This window comes from Crocodylus porosus, unplaced genomic scaffold (genome assembly GCF_001723895.1).
Source record: "Crocodylus porosus isolate Cpor-Errol unplaced genomic scaffold, CroPor_comp1, whole genome shotgun sequence".
NCBI classification, from domain to species: Eukaryota; Metazoa; Chordata; order Crocodylia; family Crocodylidae; genus Crocodylus; species Crocodylus porosus.
Genome location: NW_017728951.1, coordinates 49,026,254 through 49,043,494, shown reverse-complemented (window position 1 = coordinate 49,043,494; position 17,241 = coordinate 49,026,254). Strand labels below are relative to the sequence as shown.

General features: G+C 42.3%; 1 protein-coding gene across 1 annotated transcript in view; it reads right to left on the bottom strand.

Moving 5' to 3' along the window:
* Nucleotides 1–1,360: 1,360 nt before the first annotated feature.
* Nucleotides 1,361–17,241, bottom strand: part of LOC109324298 (heparan-alpha-glucosaminide N-acetyltransferase-like) — a 369,073-nt gene continuing 353,192 nt past the window's right edge. Inside the window, exons 15-17 of the mRNA XM_019556284.1 lie at nt 16,020–16,090; nt 2,681–2,793; nt 1,361–1,922 (exon numbers count right to left, since the gene is read on the bottom strand). Of these exons, the coding sequence (XP_019411829.1) occupies nt 1,741–1,922; nt 2,681–2,793; nt 16,020–16,090 (366 nt within the window). The 3' untranslated portion in view covers nt 1,361–1,740. The remainder of the gene's footprint in view (nt 1,923–2,680; nt 2,794–16,019; nt 16,091–17,241) is intronic.

The following is a 17,241-nucleotide window of genomic DNA, read 5'->3' as shown; positions in this document are numbered from 1 at the left end:
TGAAAGTAGCCACTCTGACCAAAGTAAACTTTCCCTGATCTTTCCAGTCTCACTATATCAGTGCCAATGTGTTACTAAAATGCATAATCCTACTTAACAGTTTAATATTTGCACCAAATTCAACTGATTTTGTTTTGAGTTTTAATTAAATATGATAGATCACAGTGAAATAATGATAAAATCCCAGTCATACTGACTCAAAGATCAAAAACCTCAGTCAAGGTGAAGGTTGGAGAAAGAAATATCAAAGTAGTAAAACAATCTCCTCCTGCCCATCCTCCACACCAGCAAAGGAATTTTTATATTAATTGGCAGCAAGTCCATGTCTAGTCTGACTGCTGACACAGTTAGCCATAATAATAAAAAACATTTTTGCAGGAAGTGGAAATGCCATTTGAATTTTAATAACTGCCTTCACTTTCTGTCCTGATTGATTAGTCTGAACAAGATTCAAAGCAGCAAATGTCCCTCTCTCAAATACTTACATCTCAGGAAAAATCACAGGAACTGAACAACTGAAAAGCCATTCATATGCCGATAGTCCCGAAGAGGAGATAATTTTGGAAAAAACTTAATGTTGAATTAATGGAAAATCATTATAGAACCCGTTTTAAACAATGAACTATGTAATAAGTACTTTTCCATTTTATAGCACCTTCTTTTGATGTACTGCGAAACATTTTGCAAGTATTGTGTGAAAAATGCCTCAGAATGCTTCTGTGAGGCACAATAAGTGTTGTAATATTCTCCTTTTGTAGATGGAGAAACCAAGACAGAGAAGTTAATGCATCCAGTCACAAAAAATCTGAAGTATGCAGAAGTACAAAACTCTACTTTTTTGGTTCAAATTCCCTCAAATTTTAGCCCATGTTTGCCAAATAGCTTACAAACCAATATTGGTAAAACAAGACTGATATGAGTTCCTATTTGCTCCCTGCCCCCCATACACATATACTTTTTTTTTTTTTTTTTTTTTTACATACTCTGCATTTTCAAAGCAGTTGAGAAGTTTGGGACGCACATCATCCATTATTAAAAGTGGTGCTGTAAATCCCCTAGTACGTGTTGAAAATGTTAATCTTCATTTTTATCTCCATAGTGGATACATCTACATGTGCAATCAATGTAATGCAATAAACTCTGGAGCTATTTGAGCCAAAGGAATCTGCTCCCGGGTGCAGCGTCTACACATACACCTGAGGCAGCAGCAATTTGAGCCAGGGCAGAGCATGCTCCCGGCTGGCTACGCTGACTGGGTACAATTTATGCCCATGGTCAGTGTCCATATGCATGCTTCAGTGCAGTAAATTACTCTGTTGTAAGATAGTAGTGTCCTTGACAGTACTATCTTATGGCAGAGTTAATTAATTTACTGCGTCCTAATACCAATGCACATGTAGTGGCGATACTTTTTTACTGAAGATCTAATTATTTTGCTCCACACTAAAGCACATGTGTAGATGCACCCAATGTGAACTATGAAATGACTACCCTTTTCTGACTTTCTGAAGAGTTAATTTTTGTTTCAAGCATTTGTTAAAGGCCCCTTATGTCAATTTGAGTTCTTCTCAATGCAGAATAAAATACGTGATTAATGTCACCATCCTTTATTCTCCATACTACATGAAATCACCTGAATAACTGTTACCAAACAAATATGCATCTTATTAAACAACATTCACAGTGAAGCCTCATGGGCAAAAAAATAAAATAAAAATCAGTGCTCTGTTATTAATACAATTATATTTTCAAGAAGAACTTTTTTCTGTAGAGGAAATAAGCGACAAAGACCCAAAGAGATGTGCCCAGCAGATCCTGGAAGAGAGGTTCAGCGTGCGAGTCCGGGAACTTCATTTCCCAGTTGAAAGGGAAGTAGCTGCCCAGGATTGAGTGCCCAACATAGACAAAGAATGAATTCATCCCTGCATAAAGTTATGAATAGAAAACATGTCACTTTCTCCAACAACAAACTTACACTAAACATTGCGTATAACAAATAATGAACATATACAAATGTCATGGGCCTAAATTCTAAAAAGAAAGATTATAGACATAAAGGTTCAGAAAGGAAACTGACTGTACCCTTGTTGGAAGCTGCAAGGTATGAAGCAAGACAGTAGGATGGTGTGTAAATGGGGTAGTAGAAAAGAAGTAGTCCAGAAACTGAAGGACAATGAGAATAATTGAATGAGATCATTTTCCTTGCCTGGATCATCATCCTGAATATCAGAAATTCAATAACTTTCCTGGGATCAGATGATAATAGCAGTAGGCTGTACACTCAAACACTTGAATTATGACCTACTATAGACAGAGCTCATTTGGCATTGCAACTTCATAAATTACAAACCAGTATCCCTGCACAAACACATAATTAGGTAAAGTTTTTCCAAATGGCTCCAGACTTAAGATTAAACAAAATGTCAAATGATTTATCCCTGACTTCCACTGGATATGGTCACTCCATTTCCAAAGTGGTATCAGTCACTTATTTTAATAAGCACTAAATATATCATAGAAGAGTCTTCCTGTTAATTTGGAACTGATCTTGTGACATTTTAAACAAGACACAGAGATTTCATTCACCAACTGGACTGAGTATGAACTCAGATTCCTTACTACTGATATCCACTCCTCTTCGTATTTCTTCTGTCATAATTCAGTCAGTTCAAATTCCTACCTGGATATATGAAGGGCTGTCCACCCCACCAGTGTTTTACATCAATAACATAGAACATAAGTCCTAAGAGTATGAAGGAGAAACAACTTAGTGTAGTAACAAAGGACAGAGACCTGGAAAACAAAAGAAACATCTGGTTGGAATTTTACAAAGTCAGTAAGACACTAAATATTTAGAATTCATATTACAATACTCTTTTTTTCCTGTAGACTAAAAAGGAATTACTATGAACACAGTAACAATATCTAACTTCATTATTAATACAGGATTTAATAACTATGGGATCAAATCAAAACACTAATGGTTGGATTTTCAGCTGGTGTAAATCACTGTACTTCCATTCAAGAAAATAGACCTCCACTTAATTACAATAGTTGAAGTCATGTCCAAGAGCTGAAAGCTTCAGAACTTTAGGGAGAAGTCAGATTAAGATCAAGCCCAGTGCTAGTTTTTAAACTGTTCTGTCAGAAAGAGCTAGTAGGTTCTGCCCTATGTATTAAAGCAAACCTGAGTTCCAAAAGTTAGGTATTCCAAGTCAAATGGCTTGATTTTGGCTTGAATGACCACCTGTACCTGCCACTGAAAGCAACAGAAGTGTAGGCTCAGCTACTACAAGGGGCAGGGATAGCATGACACAATCTGTTCAATACAGTTGGCCAGAAGCAGGAAATACTGGAAGTCTCACAAAATTCTTCTCCCAGGGTTTTTAGTCTGTGTTTGCAAAACAGAGAGGCTTGCTTCTCTTAACATCATTGAAAGATTCCAACTCATCCTTTGAGTGACTATCCTAATTTTATGAAACATTTGAATTTTGACAATCCCTTAGTTTTATAAGCCAAAAAAGTGGGAGGCCAGAAGGTGAGAGAGAGAATCAGGGCTAGGGGAGAGGCAGGATTTCTGTGAATTAAATGCTCCCAAATCCCTAAGTGTAGCAATGATAGGAAGAAAAGCTCTAACAACTTGATATTTATTTCAATGCCACACCAAAAACAATACTTTAATTTGGTAAGCATTACTGTACCAGACAAAATCATTTTTCAGATAACATCCCTAGAAATCTTAAGCAGCAATTTTGGACTTCTGTCATAATTCCTAGCAATATTTATGGCATTATTCATTTAGGTCAGGAACCATCAAATGGCAGAACTTCACAAGATAAAGTCTGCCTCCTACATCTTGCAAGATGCATTAGAACAGCGACCCATTTCATAGATCTTACAGAGTCCTCAGTCAGAAGCTCTCTCTAACCATTTTATGTCTTACCATCTCTGATAGGATTGAGCAAGGGGTCCATTTAGACTTTTGGCTCAGATCCTGTGCTTCATACGATAACCCAGATTTTCAAAACAGGTAACCTCCCAGGTAAGCATCAATTGTAAGTGGTCAGACATTCAAAGGAGCACTATGGATACTGAAACCTAAGAGCAGGAGCACACAACCAAATGTACTTCCAGACAGAGAATGATGGAGGTTTACTTCAAATACAAAGGAAAACCCAACCTTCCTTGACTGCACAGTTGCTTGTGTGCCCATGCCTCAAGAATCACAATGGGAACTCTTGAGTGCTGAGCTTAGCTGCTATATTTAAAAAAAAAAAAGCCTCCAAACATGCATGCCAATACTTTGAAGAGCTAGTGGGGCCTCTTCTAGAAATCTGACTCAATATTTCCATAGTTTGGTATGCTAGAGGTCATACATTGGTCAAATCAAAACCCAATTTTATATTAAAAAAATCAAAACACTTGTCACCAATGAGAGCTATTTCCGTGCTAACCATACAAGCTTCTGACAGAAACAAAAAAGTTTGTAAATATTTTATATTCTTATTCTTTTCAAGAAGAGTTCATGTATTTTACATCTATTGTACTTTACATTATAAATGACCATACTGTTTTTGACAAAATTTTCCAAAGATATTCATTTTTGTTCAAAAACCAAGCCTGGAAAACTTCAGTAAAAATTTTAGAAAGTTACAGTTGACTAACAAGAACATAATATAAATTAAATGTTGTACAACTTTAAGTATAGTATGTGCAACTGTTTCTGCTGTAATGAAGTGCCATTTTCTTATGATGGTCAATAATAAATCTTGCCAACAATCTGGAAAGTGTGTTTCTCTATTGGGATCTAAGCTACTTTGGGAACTGTAAGCCAGGAAGATGGATACTCTCTAAACTATAAATCCTATACTCTAAACTATTGTTGGATGTCATTTCTTATGCTCACGGTGTTTGATTTATGAACATAATTCTCTCTCTCTTTTTCACAGCTTTTGTAATTATTCACAAGGAACTGTAATAATCATTTGATCAAAGCACCAGGATTATGTGGTGAAATCTACAAGAATTTGTCCTCTTATTGGCACAAATTCAATAATAGTCTTTGTCCGATTCTGACAATGAAACTGAAAAAAAAGTCTCCATCACTGTTTTTACTCACATGCTGTATGGTGACAGAAGACTTAGGAAAATGGGAGGATTCTAGTTATAGAGAAATTAGAAAGGACCCCATTTATAAAAAAATTTAAAGACAATTCTTGTTTCTAATGAGTGAATATTGGCTGGTTTCATTTATTTAAAAATAAAAAATAAATGAGTTTGAATAGGTATCACTCATATATGTGTGCATATTAGACTACAGCATGTATGTATTAGAGGTAGGGAAATCTCAAAAGTTTGGATACATTTGGGGATCATACACATATGTATTGATTAGGCTAAATTATGTCCCCAGAATAGATGGGATGTCTCATGAGTTGCCCAGGTGTGCTTCCTTTCAGTGAGGCTAGAATTTGCAAAGAAACAAGTTTCCTTCATATGTAGAATTTACTCTTCTGGGCCTGCTCAGAACTTGAAAGAGTTTGTAAGTCAGATTTTCTACCCCATTCTATTTCCACTGCTTCAGTGGCACGAGGGAGATGGAAAGTTGAATAAATAGCCAACCTTCCAATAAGTGCATATGTATCTCTAGATCGATACATATGTAGCATTCTTTACACCATTCTGCCCATTACCATGGAGACCCCCATTAACATATGTCAAACTGAAGAATGTTAAAAATAGCTGTCAAATATATATACACATATATTTCAATTTGAGATAGATATATATTTGACAGCAATTTTTAACATTCTTCAGTTTGAGATATGTTAACAGGGGTCTCCATGGAAATGGGCAGAATGGTGTAAAGTACATTGTTTTACACAGTTATCACTGCCACATGTATGTATGGGGTATGTATATGGATAAGTAGAGGTAATTAGTATTGATAATATATACAGTGCCATCAGGGGTCTCAAAAGTTGAGTACAAAAAAACAGAAGAAAAGAAAAGACCTACCCAGAAAGATTAATCCAAAATCAATTTAGATCATTTGGTATCAATTTGGATAATATAGACCAATATTCTTAGACTCACCACATCATTACTTCCATAATGTTTAGGATACTCAGTAACTCAGTCAGCTTCATTACTCATAAATAATGCAGCCATCTTAGACTTTTGCCAGTAGAATCTTTATACTGCACACATATATAATATGCAGCAGATGCAGAATACAGAAAAGCTTATGTATGCGACTATTATTTATTTATAATATACATAACGTACTCCTCCACATACAGAACAGCTTTTCACTTTCATATCTCATTCTTAAAAAAAAATGCTACCATTATCTTTTCATCCACATTTCAGAAATGAAAGAACTTAAATCTTGTCCAACGCATTAGTTTTGTTTTGGCAGAGAGGATGTAAGTACCTCACATATCTAGATCCTGTCAGTCGCTGTGAATATTTCAGTACAGCATTTCCCACTGCTCTGGATCTTGTTTCCAAAGTATCTGAACAGTGCAAATGACTCCAGTGGTTTCTTGTCAGCACACATTAACACCCTTCTCCCCTTTGCTTATAACAAGAGTTGGCCTCCCTCCCCTGCAAGTATTTGCACTGAGGTCCATTGTTTTACAAGTGTTATTGATGTTTCTGTACAGGTTTACCCCTTAGCAAGGCTGATCATCTGCATACTGCAGTGCTCTAAGTAGTTGCCTATTGATTTCACTTCTTTAGAACCATCAAATGCTTCTTCTAATACTCTTAGGTATACAATTCAGGTACTGGAGATAATGGCCAGACTTGTTTGAAACCCTAAAGAGGTTCAAAACTAGTTACCTTTCCATTAACAGGCATTGCACTTTCTCATGCTTCATGAAGAATATGAACAAAGTTCTGTGTCTTTGGTAAAATCTCTTTGTACTGGGGGAGGGGAGGAAAGGGGGAAGAGAGAGAGTGAGCATGCAAGAGCGAAAGCAAGCAAAACAACATTTGTGAACTAAAATTCTGTTGATATTTGTGACATCCCTCAACTTCAACCTGGATGCACCTTTGAGACATGCTTGTGAGGTGTTTCTACAACTTTGGGGTGCCCTGCCCCAAACTTTTCTCTGTCTGATGCTTGACCACTGAGAACCAGCTAAGATGTGTTAAAGGTCAACTCCTTGGCCTGAGGTGCCTCAGACCTACCTGTCTCAATCAAGTGGAAAAAGGGGGGGGGGGGGGGGGTGGAAGCGGTGGGAGGCTTGACAGCTAGAAGGATCATACAACCTTGTCTAGTCACGCTCTCAGAAAAGATGGATACCTCTTTCCATAGAATGGGCAACCCTGTGTCAGCAAATATTCTGGAATCACAAGCATCACTGACAACAAGTAGTTTATAAAAAGGTATAAAAAAGAACTTATTAAAAACAGAACAAGCATAATAAATCAATAACCATATGCTGAGATACAGACAGAGACATGAGTGTAAATGAATAAAGGAAGAAAACCTGTTCTTATCCTGCATCTTAAATTCAAGAATGGAGTCTCCATCTAGCTCATTATCTGGGGGACTCCAGTTTGTCCCTATACTGAGATAAAACTGAAGACCCTACCCTGCTCTCAAAGCAGGCTAAAGTACTGTGTCCTACCTGGCTATTCACATACATCAACTACTGGTTCCTTGAGGGGAGCACATTATGCATATGACTTTCTGCCCCACCCCAGAGTTGCTTGTCAACCAGTGCAGAAAACTTTTCTGAATTAATGAAGACCAGCAGAAAATGTGAATCCTTTTAAACATGGAGATTCACTAATCCAATATACTCTCTCTCTTCCCCCAATAGTCTTACTGGCAAGGTGGCATTCTTACAGCTCTTTCTTTTAAAATGTAAATACATCATGGTCTAGCAAACCCTGGTTTCTGTGCCTTAGAGCAGTGTTTCCCAACCTCTTCCATGCCAAGGTACACTTACATTAATAAAAATGTTCTGTGGCACACCTCTTAAGGCATTCCCCATTCCCACACTTATGAGTTCATTGTAGCTCATTGTCATGCCAAAATTCCATGGCATAGGTGTTCAGAGGCTCACAAACTGTGTATCCCCCATAGCCAACACGTGTGCAATAGATGAATTTCCTTCTGCTCGGCTGGTTCTCTCCCTCCCCCACAGCCAACAGAAACGCGAGTCTTCTGTGAATATCTCATCAACATGGCTTATTCATTAGCGCTATGGAGATGGAGAACTTTCTCCTCATTATTCCAAAATTATTGCAGGACACCAGGGAGCTCTTCACTGCACACTGGTGTGGCCCAGCACGCCCATTGAAAACCACTGCATAACAGCATCTCCACTAGGGAGTAAATGACTCAAGACAAATGCCAATTGCAAGCTATTCCAAGTTTAGGGTCTTTCCTAGGTGTCAGAGGCTAAGATTTCTTAGGGTGGTATCTTTTATTGGACCAAATACGTAGTTAAGATAAAGTTAGACAACAAGCTTTTGAATACAAGACATTCTTCATCAGATGTCAAAGAAACCCCTAAAGGTCATTATCATATTGCACAATCCTGGCCCTATTATAACATAAAAGAAATATATTTTAGATCAAGTACCACAGTGCACATACTGTATTTACTCACTACCAAGATGAAGTTTTTTGCCCCACTTATCATGGAGAAAACAAAGCTTCATCTTATAATGGAGTATTACACCACTCCTTCTAGGAGATGTGAGAAGCAGCTGTACAACAAACCCAACTGGGGCAGGGACAGCGTCAGCTGTATGCAGATTTGTGCTTTCAGCTGTGCTTCCTTCCCAGCTCTCCTCCCCTTCCCTTCCCCGTCTTTCCTGGTGAGGAGCCGGACAAGGAAAGATGCTTGACTTTGATATGCTGTTACTGCAGTCTCCAGCCAGTTGAGCCCCCTGCAGAGCGGCACCCCACAGCCCCCAACTGGAGTGGTTGGCTTCTCAGCTGTGGCAGGCACAGAGAGCTCCAGAACTGTTCTGTAGACTGTGAATTCTGTTTTGGTATCATTGGCCATGTGTAGACGAAACGAGGGGCATGTGTGCATTACAGTTAAGCAGGTTAAATGCTTTTGCACTGCTTTAATGATGTTGGTGTTTGCACATGTCAGCGTATTGCTCTGTAATTCCAGCCACTGTAGCAAATTCGGTGGTGTAATGTGCCTTAAATGACTTGGGGTACTGCAAACTAAAACTCCTCCAAGGAGTTTTAGTTTGCTGCCCTACAGCTGTGGAATGAGGCACCGGGCTCCATGAAGCTCAGGGGGTCTGCAGGAAGCCCATACAGGCTTTTTTCCCCTTCCCCTGGAGCCTGCCTGCCTGACCTTCGCGGGGGCCCAGTGCTTCCCTCCATGGCTGTGGTGCCCCCTGGGACTGCTTGAGCTGGGTGCCTGCAGGTGGCTGCCGCCTGAGGTGGGGCTGCCACTGTTGCAGAGGGAAGCACCAGCCCCCCACCCACAGCCCAGGGACTGCTTCACCTGCCAGCAGCTCGCCCTCCTCTCCCCATCACCGGAGAGGCATGTAAGTTTGGGTGTGTGCATGACACAGGTAGTTTAAAGGGAAAAATTCTCAGAAAAAAATGGAAGTTTCTTTATAATAGTAAGGCTATGCGAAGCTTCGGTCCTTGATTAGGTTCAGTGGAGATTCGACCCAATTCGGTGGCCGAATTGAATCAGAGGACCCTTTAATCTCTCTGAATCTAATCGGAACCCTCTAAATCAATTCAGAGAGATTTGGAAAGATTCGGCAATTTGGACATAGACACAGCTTAAATGTTTCTTCTACATACCTCAAGGTAGCAGGTGGCTTGTGAATGCTGAGGTGCATGGAGTCTCCCACAGAAGCATGGGGGGACTCCCCAGCGTACTCAGCAGCAGACCTGGAAGTGGACCAGAAGCACTTCCAGTCCACTTCCAGGTCTGCTGGACAGTGTGCTGGTCCACCCCCCACACACCCCCTCCTTGACTTGGCAACTGGTGAACTGGTGGCTCCTGGGTCTGTGGGGGGAGAACACAGGGTTCCCCGTGGCCAGTCACTGAGCTGAGGGAATGTGGAGGGCCCCTGCACACTCCCAGCAGATCTGGAAGTAGACCAGAAATACTTCTGGTCCATTTCCAGGTTCGCCGCCAAGCATGCAGGGGGCCCCCCATGCTCCTGTGGGATGCTCCATCCACCCCAGCATCGCAGCGTTCATGAGCCACAGTGGTACCTGAAGGCAAGTAGAAAAAACATTTAAAGCTGTGACTATGTCTGAATCACTGATTCACCGAATCTGCATCAAATCTTCAGATTCAGATTCAGTCATATTGAATTGGGGACAGTGATCCAAATCAACTAATCAAATCACTGTCCCCAATGCCGGCTGAATTCGAATCCAAATCAAATATGGCCTGTTTCGCACACCCCTATTATATAGTGAGATGTGTTTGTAAAAGTAACACGGTCTGTCAACATTTAGTGACCTGAAAATCTTTTTTCCCTTTTTTGAAACGTATTTGTATATCATCTTGTGAAACAGATATTTTGGCCTAGTTTTAATTTTAAACACCACTTAAAACATGTTCTGACAAAGTAATCATCAACAAACAATCATGTTATTTTACCATTGATGTAATGCAAGCCCATATTCTGGTCATTTCCTGATTTGGCTACTTGTCTTTTGGCTAGACTCTCATTTTCATGGATGCTGTGAAATAGAACTGCACAGATTGTAAGTAAAGAAACCCAAAACTGGTGACAGGTTTTGTTATGAACTCCAGTTCTGGGCCCTCTAAAAACTTTATCCTTGATCCTAGGTTGATTGAGTGTGAGCAGATTTATGAGTTTGGGTGTAAATGATGCTGAACTCAGAGGTTTTGTATCATTTAACCTGAAACCAGGCAAATCTGAGCAGATCTGGTTGAGTTTTGCTTTCCGGTTTTGCACTAGTTCCAACATGAAACACTGAAACTTGAAGAGAAGTAAAAAGTGCTGCATGAACATTAAGGGGCTCCTTTGTCAACAGCCAACAACTGGAAGAATTTATACAGCTGGAACAGTAAAGAGGTGTTGACTTTTAATTGCAAGTTTCACCTGGTTTATTAATATTATTGTTCAGTTTCCCATAACCTCATGATCATTGTTTTCAAGTGAACAAAATGGCCGCTATATTCTATTACTGTCAATGTATCACATAGAGTCCTCTGATTGCAACATCAACAAGAAGTAATGCTGCTCTAAAAAAAATGGCATCCCTCTGCCCCCACCCAGAAAAAAGTCAGAGATGAGACTTTGGAACATAACAGAAAAAATATGGGAACAACACTGTGCATATGCAGCCAACAGGAAAGCAGGCAAAGGGAAAAGATAGAAGGAGCAAGAAGTTAGGGAGGAAAGCAAAGGAAAGGAATGTGATGGGGAGAATCTGGAAAAAAGAAAAAGGGAATGTAAGAGGAGGAGGAGAGAGAAACCAAATGTTGGTAGAGAAGGCCCAGCACACAGCGTGGGTGGGGGAACTTGCTGTGTTGCTGGGCTGTCAGCCTCCCATCCAGTCCACGTGCAAAGCAACACTGATGACAGTGCCCACTTTCCTTTGTCCTGCGGCAGTCTCTGTAAGGAGCAAGGAAACCTCCAACTGCTGCAGTGGCATCTGTCCTCTACAGCCAGTGGCTCATTTTGCCTACTGGCTCCCACCCAAGTTTACAAGACAGGACCTGGCTGGCCAGCACCCTGCATGCACAGACCTGGGAAGGCAGAGGCAAGGACAGACACATTGTCACAGGAGCACTTAGGTGCCCTGTTCCTAGAACTGGAGAAGGGTAGCTGCCAATCTCCAGGGCAGCTCAGGTGCTGGTTGCTGGGGCAACCAGGCTGGTCACATGACCAGAAGGGGGCTGGGCCGGGCCTTTATAAACAGCCCAGGCAGTTCCCTTCTGGTAGTTGCAGGAGCAGGAGTTCTGTGGGAGAGTTGAGCAAAGCAGAGCTGATGCTTGCAGCCTGACCACCCAAGCGGCTACAGCATGGTAAGGGTAGAGAGAACCCAGGCTGGGAGGTCATGGCTAGAGAGCCAAGGGAGCGTGGACCGTATGTTATAAGCCAAGAGGCTTCTTGTTGTTGAGTTGTAGCTGATTGGCTTATGTTATTGCTTTGAGTTTAATACCGGAGGACTGGGTGAGGCTGTAGGGGTGCGAGGAGGCCTCATGGGAGCCCCCCAGTTGCTTGGGGGTTCCTAGTGCCCTGTGTGGGCAAATGACTGGTGCCTGGGATGCCACAGCTGTTCAGTGCTGAGGTGGCACAGCGGGTAGCCCTGTATGGGCGATAGTGAGAGGCCCAGGCAGGGCAGAGGACCCCTCCCAAGGGTCCTAGCACCAGAGTGAAGCCTGTAGGGACTTGTGGTGGGCTCCAGGTGTGGGACCCACGAGTGAAAGCCTAGGGTGGGTGCTGTAAAGGTGACTAGCCTGGCAAGGGTGAGTCAGTCTCTATATAGAGCCCGGAGAAAGTGCCGAGAAGCCGTGGGAGCTGGCATGTGTTGAAGAGAGGCCCCAGGCGGGGCACGTGTAGTAAGAAGCAACCCCAAGAGGGGTGTGTATGATTGACAGTCACCCCAAGAGGGGTGCAGCCTAGAAAGTGTTCCGGAGGGTTCCACAGTAATAGGAACCAAAGGGGCCAAGTAAGGTTCCGGCCACCTGAGCCTAGCTGGACACACATTATTGACAGGACCCAGAGGGGCCAGGTAAGGCTTAGGTTGCCTGAGCCTAATTGGATAATTATTGACTGGAACCCAAAGGGGCCAGGTGAGGCTTAGGCTGCCTGAGCTCAACTGATAACAATACGGTTAGTAAGCCTGAGAGGGCTAACAGCCGAGGGGCGCCGGTTGCGTGACAAGCCCAGGGGTGCCGGGCAGGGCGCAGAGAAGAGAAGGACCTGGCAACGTCCGGAAGAGCAGCGAGGCTTGGGGCGTGCTAAAGGGGAGGTAGGAGGCATGACACACCCCAGCCTTAAGGGCTATGCAAGTCGCCCCATACGGAACAGGGGATAGTTCAGCAAATACTGTGTATTAGGAGATAAAAGGCAGCCTCCATAATTGAACCACTTAACGGCAAAGACGTGGCGGGTGAGGACAGAGGATGTTGGATTGCCTAATTGACACAGTAGGGGGTGCTAGTGAGATCAGGGCTGCTCCTAGGCCCCACACCATGACGCACATAACCAGCCTGCCCCCCCACCTCCAGCCACTGTTCAGCAGGAGCCTGCCGGGGTACTACAGCAGCAGCCTTTTCTTACTGTCCCACTTTGCTCCCCTCCTCCTTCCTGCCCACCCCCTCCACCTTCCCCAAGATGTTCCAAGACTGCAGGGTTTCCAGTGCACTTTTGTCCTTGCTGGTAAGTTTGTTTATTTTTGCAGTGAGTATACCAAAAGCACGGAGCACCCATCTGAAACTGCAGTTTCCGCAAAAATTGTGAAACTGTAAGTCCTTAGCAATGATTTTTATGAAGTTGTGAGTGATGAGCCAGGTACCAGAGAACTGGAAAAGAGCCAGAGTAGGGCCCCTTATTAAGAATAGGAAGAAGGAGGATTCGGAGAACTACTGGTTAGCCTCGGCTCAATACCAGGAAAATTACTGAAACATATTTCAAGGAAGGCCATTTGCAAGAATTTGGAGGGGGAAGCGCTAATCACAAGCAGCCAGCAAACAAACTTGTTTTCCAAAGTAGCTAATCAGGTGGGTGAAGGGAATGTTGCGCACACCGTGTATCTGGACTTCAGCAAGGCTTTTGACAAAGTCCCCATGACCGTCTCATAAACAGTGAAACAAAATTACTATAAGGTGGATCAATAACGGGCCCAATAGCCACAAACAAAGGGTAATTAACTGACAGGTACATGTCAAAATGGCAGGTCTCAAGTTGAGTCCTACAGAGGTCTCTCCTGGGCTCAGTGCTGTTCAATATGTTTATTAATGATTTGGATGCTTGTATAGAAAATCTAGTGAGCAAGTTTTCAGACGACACAAAACTGGAAGGGATTGTGAACACAGTGCAGGATGTGAGTACAATTCAGAAGGGTCACAACAGGTTGGAAAGTTGGGTTAGAGATAACAGGATGAAGAGACAATTGCAGGGTGCTACAACTCAAGAAGAATAATCAACGATTCAAATACAGATTCAGAGGACATCTGGCTAGATGCCCAAGTCCTTTTCTATAGTGTTGCCATCTTGGCCGATCACAGTGCAATGCTACACAAAAGGCAAATGAAGTTTTGGGATGTATCACTAGAAGCATTAAATGCAAAATGCAGGTGACAATGACTCTCTGCTTGGCACTAGTTAGGCTTCTGGGGTTCTGTGTGCAGTTCCAGGCTCCACATTTTAAAAAGGATATGGAGAAGTTAAAGAGTGTCTAAAAGCAGGCAACAAAGATGTCTGACTGGCTTTCCAAGCCCTTTATCAAGTAAAGGCTGAAGGACCTAGGCATGTCCAGCTTGCAGAGAAAGTGCTTAAGAGTGGGTATAATAGCAGTCTTCAAATATCTGAAGAACTGCCATAAAGTTCTGGAACCAACTTCCAAGGGAAGTGGTCCTGGCTCCTACTCTGGGGGGTCTTTAAGAGGAGGCTTGATGTCTACCTAGCTGGGATCATTTGAGCCCAGTTTTTTTTTTTTTTTTTCTCCTGCCCAGGGAGCTCTGGGAATTCTGACTGTGGAGTGGCCAATGCTCTTGCTGGGACCAAAGCCAGAAGTTCCTGGCTAAAGGGTTTTTCCCCTCCATTCGGAGTCAGGCTGATCGCCAAATTTGGGGTCAGAAAGGAATCTTGCCCCTACATTAGATTGGTATTAACAATGGAGGTTTTTGCCCTCTACCTGAGACCTCTTGAGCACATATTGACAACCTTTTATTGAAACAGGATATTGGCTGCCATGGTTATGTCTGTGTGTGCCAGAGTTGATACTAGTTTTACATAGAGTTTAAACTATGACTGGTATAGGATGGGGATGATTCTGCCTTAGGCAGGGAGTTGAACTAGATAACTTTTAGATTTTCTTAGCCCTACTTCTCTATCAGTTTATGAGAACCTAAGAATCATCGGGAAAAGAAGAATGGATGTGAGCAGGAGACTCTGATGAAAGGGGGCTGGGAAAGATGGAGAACAGAAAGAGGATAGAACTGGAGAGCAACAGAATGCAGCTTTCTCCAGCCCTGGATGAAGAGGGTAAATGCAGTCCCCCTCTCAACAATACAGCATGTCACCTGCTTTTGGTATAGGCTTCTTAGACATCATGTATACAAACTGGATGTAGAAAGGATGAAAGGAATTCAGGAGAGAAATAAAAAAAATCCCAACCTCTTTATTTTTAAGCCAATTACAATTTTTTTTTTTTTTTTTTTTTTAAATTCTTAGATGTATGTGATGATAACAAAGGAGCCCATGGTACCCCCAATCCAGAATCTTTTTCACCAACTGTGGCCAGCACCAAATGTTTTGGAAGCAGATACAAAACTCCACAGGCAGGCAAACAAGGGACTCCCTCCCACCATCCACAAGTGTCATTCTAAACTATGGGTGCCTATACATGTGCAACAAGGCTGCTCTAACATGCTGTAATTACAGTGCAATGAAGCAGACTCAATTAATCAAGTCTGTGGGAGTGTGGTAATTACTGAGCTCCAGTGTCACATGTACTAGTGTCCCCGGACTGAAAAATGGCAGTGTTTTCAGCCACCATTTTTCAGCTCGGGGATGCTGATACATGAGACCTGCCAGGTGTTTTAATTAGACCAGCTCTTTGGGTGCTCTAATTAAAGTACTGCCTCCTCCCCTAGTCCTGGAGCACATGTATAAATACTCTTTGTGACTGAAACTGCCAAGTGTCACACAGTAATAAAATTGAACAGCCATACTACAGTAACTGGTGCACCTTCTATAATTGAACATCATTTTTCATGTTATTCCCTATAAGCAAGTCACATGCACATTTTTACATGACTCTATTGAAGCTAACACTACTAGTTGAATTTCAGAGCACTTACCAGAGGTTCTTATTGATGGGAATGAATCCTTCATTTTGCGTACACTTGGTTAGGATGGCTGAGATAATGCCCTTGGGGAAAGAATCAGAGACTAGGTCAATAAAAGGTAATAAAGAAGGACCCATCTAATTCAGGAATCAGAGAAAAATAAAGGAAAAGGAAGAGGGATATGGGGGAAGGGACTGATGTCCATGCCAAGGTTTAAGTGTTTCTATTGATTGGATAATCAAAGAGGCATAGCTTAACAAAGGCAGCCGCCTATTTATACAACAATGTTTGGGAGCTGACTTTGATTTGAGAGTGTGATTCTTTTACATTATCAAATTTACTAAAAAACACTTTTTTGCAGAAATCTTATTAGCATGGGTCACTGAACCACATAAACCAGAGCTAACACACTGATACCCTAGATCTATACAGCTAGCACTGAAGACCTGACAAGTTGCTTCAGGAAGGTACCATACCTTCATATGGCCCTGTTTATGAGCATCTAAAGACCTAAGTAACTTAAGGGGTCTTCATGAGCCATTTATATAAGTGTAAGATAGGCCTATTGAGAACTGTAACCTATTTTTTCAAGAGCCGCACATACTAGATGCGTTTATAAGATTCTAGAATAACAATTTCAGCATGGAGAAAATGTATACATTATTACCATTTTTTTATCTCTCCTGACTTGAATGTTATTAATGAAGATATGACATTAGCATAGTTTTTACTAGGGTTGTGTGAAGCTTCAGGTGCTGATTCAATTTGGAGGAGATTTGCCCTGATTCAGTGACCAAATCTCCAAATCCAAGTCAAATCAAAGGACCAATAAAAAGGTCTGAATCAATTCAGAAACGAGTCAGAGAGCTTTGATGATCTGGGCAGTCCCTGCTCGCGGCAGCAGGGAGCTGGAGCCAGACTTGGAGTTGGTGAGCAGGGGGCTGGAGGAGGGGGTTTAAGTTGGGGTTAGGTTTAGGGTTAGGGGGGAGGGAACCATGAAGGGACACCCACCAGGCCTGATCCCCTGAGCACCCCCTGACCCCCCACCCTGGTTGCTGCACCTGCCCCAGCTCTCTTTTAAAAAGCTTCCAGTCACTGGGTGTTGCCCAGCAGAGGGGCAATCCCCGCTGCTTCCCCCTGTCCCACACTGCATGGGGGGGCTCTGCATGAGCCCCCTGTGCCCTCAGCCCCTCCATAGCTGCTCTACCCACCTCAGCTCCAGCCCTTTACGAAC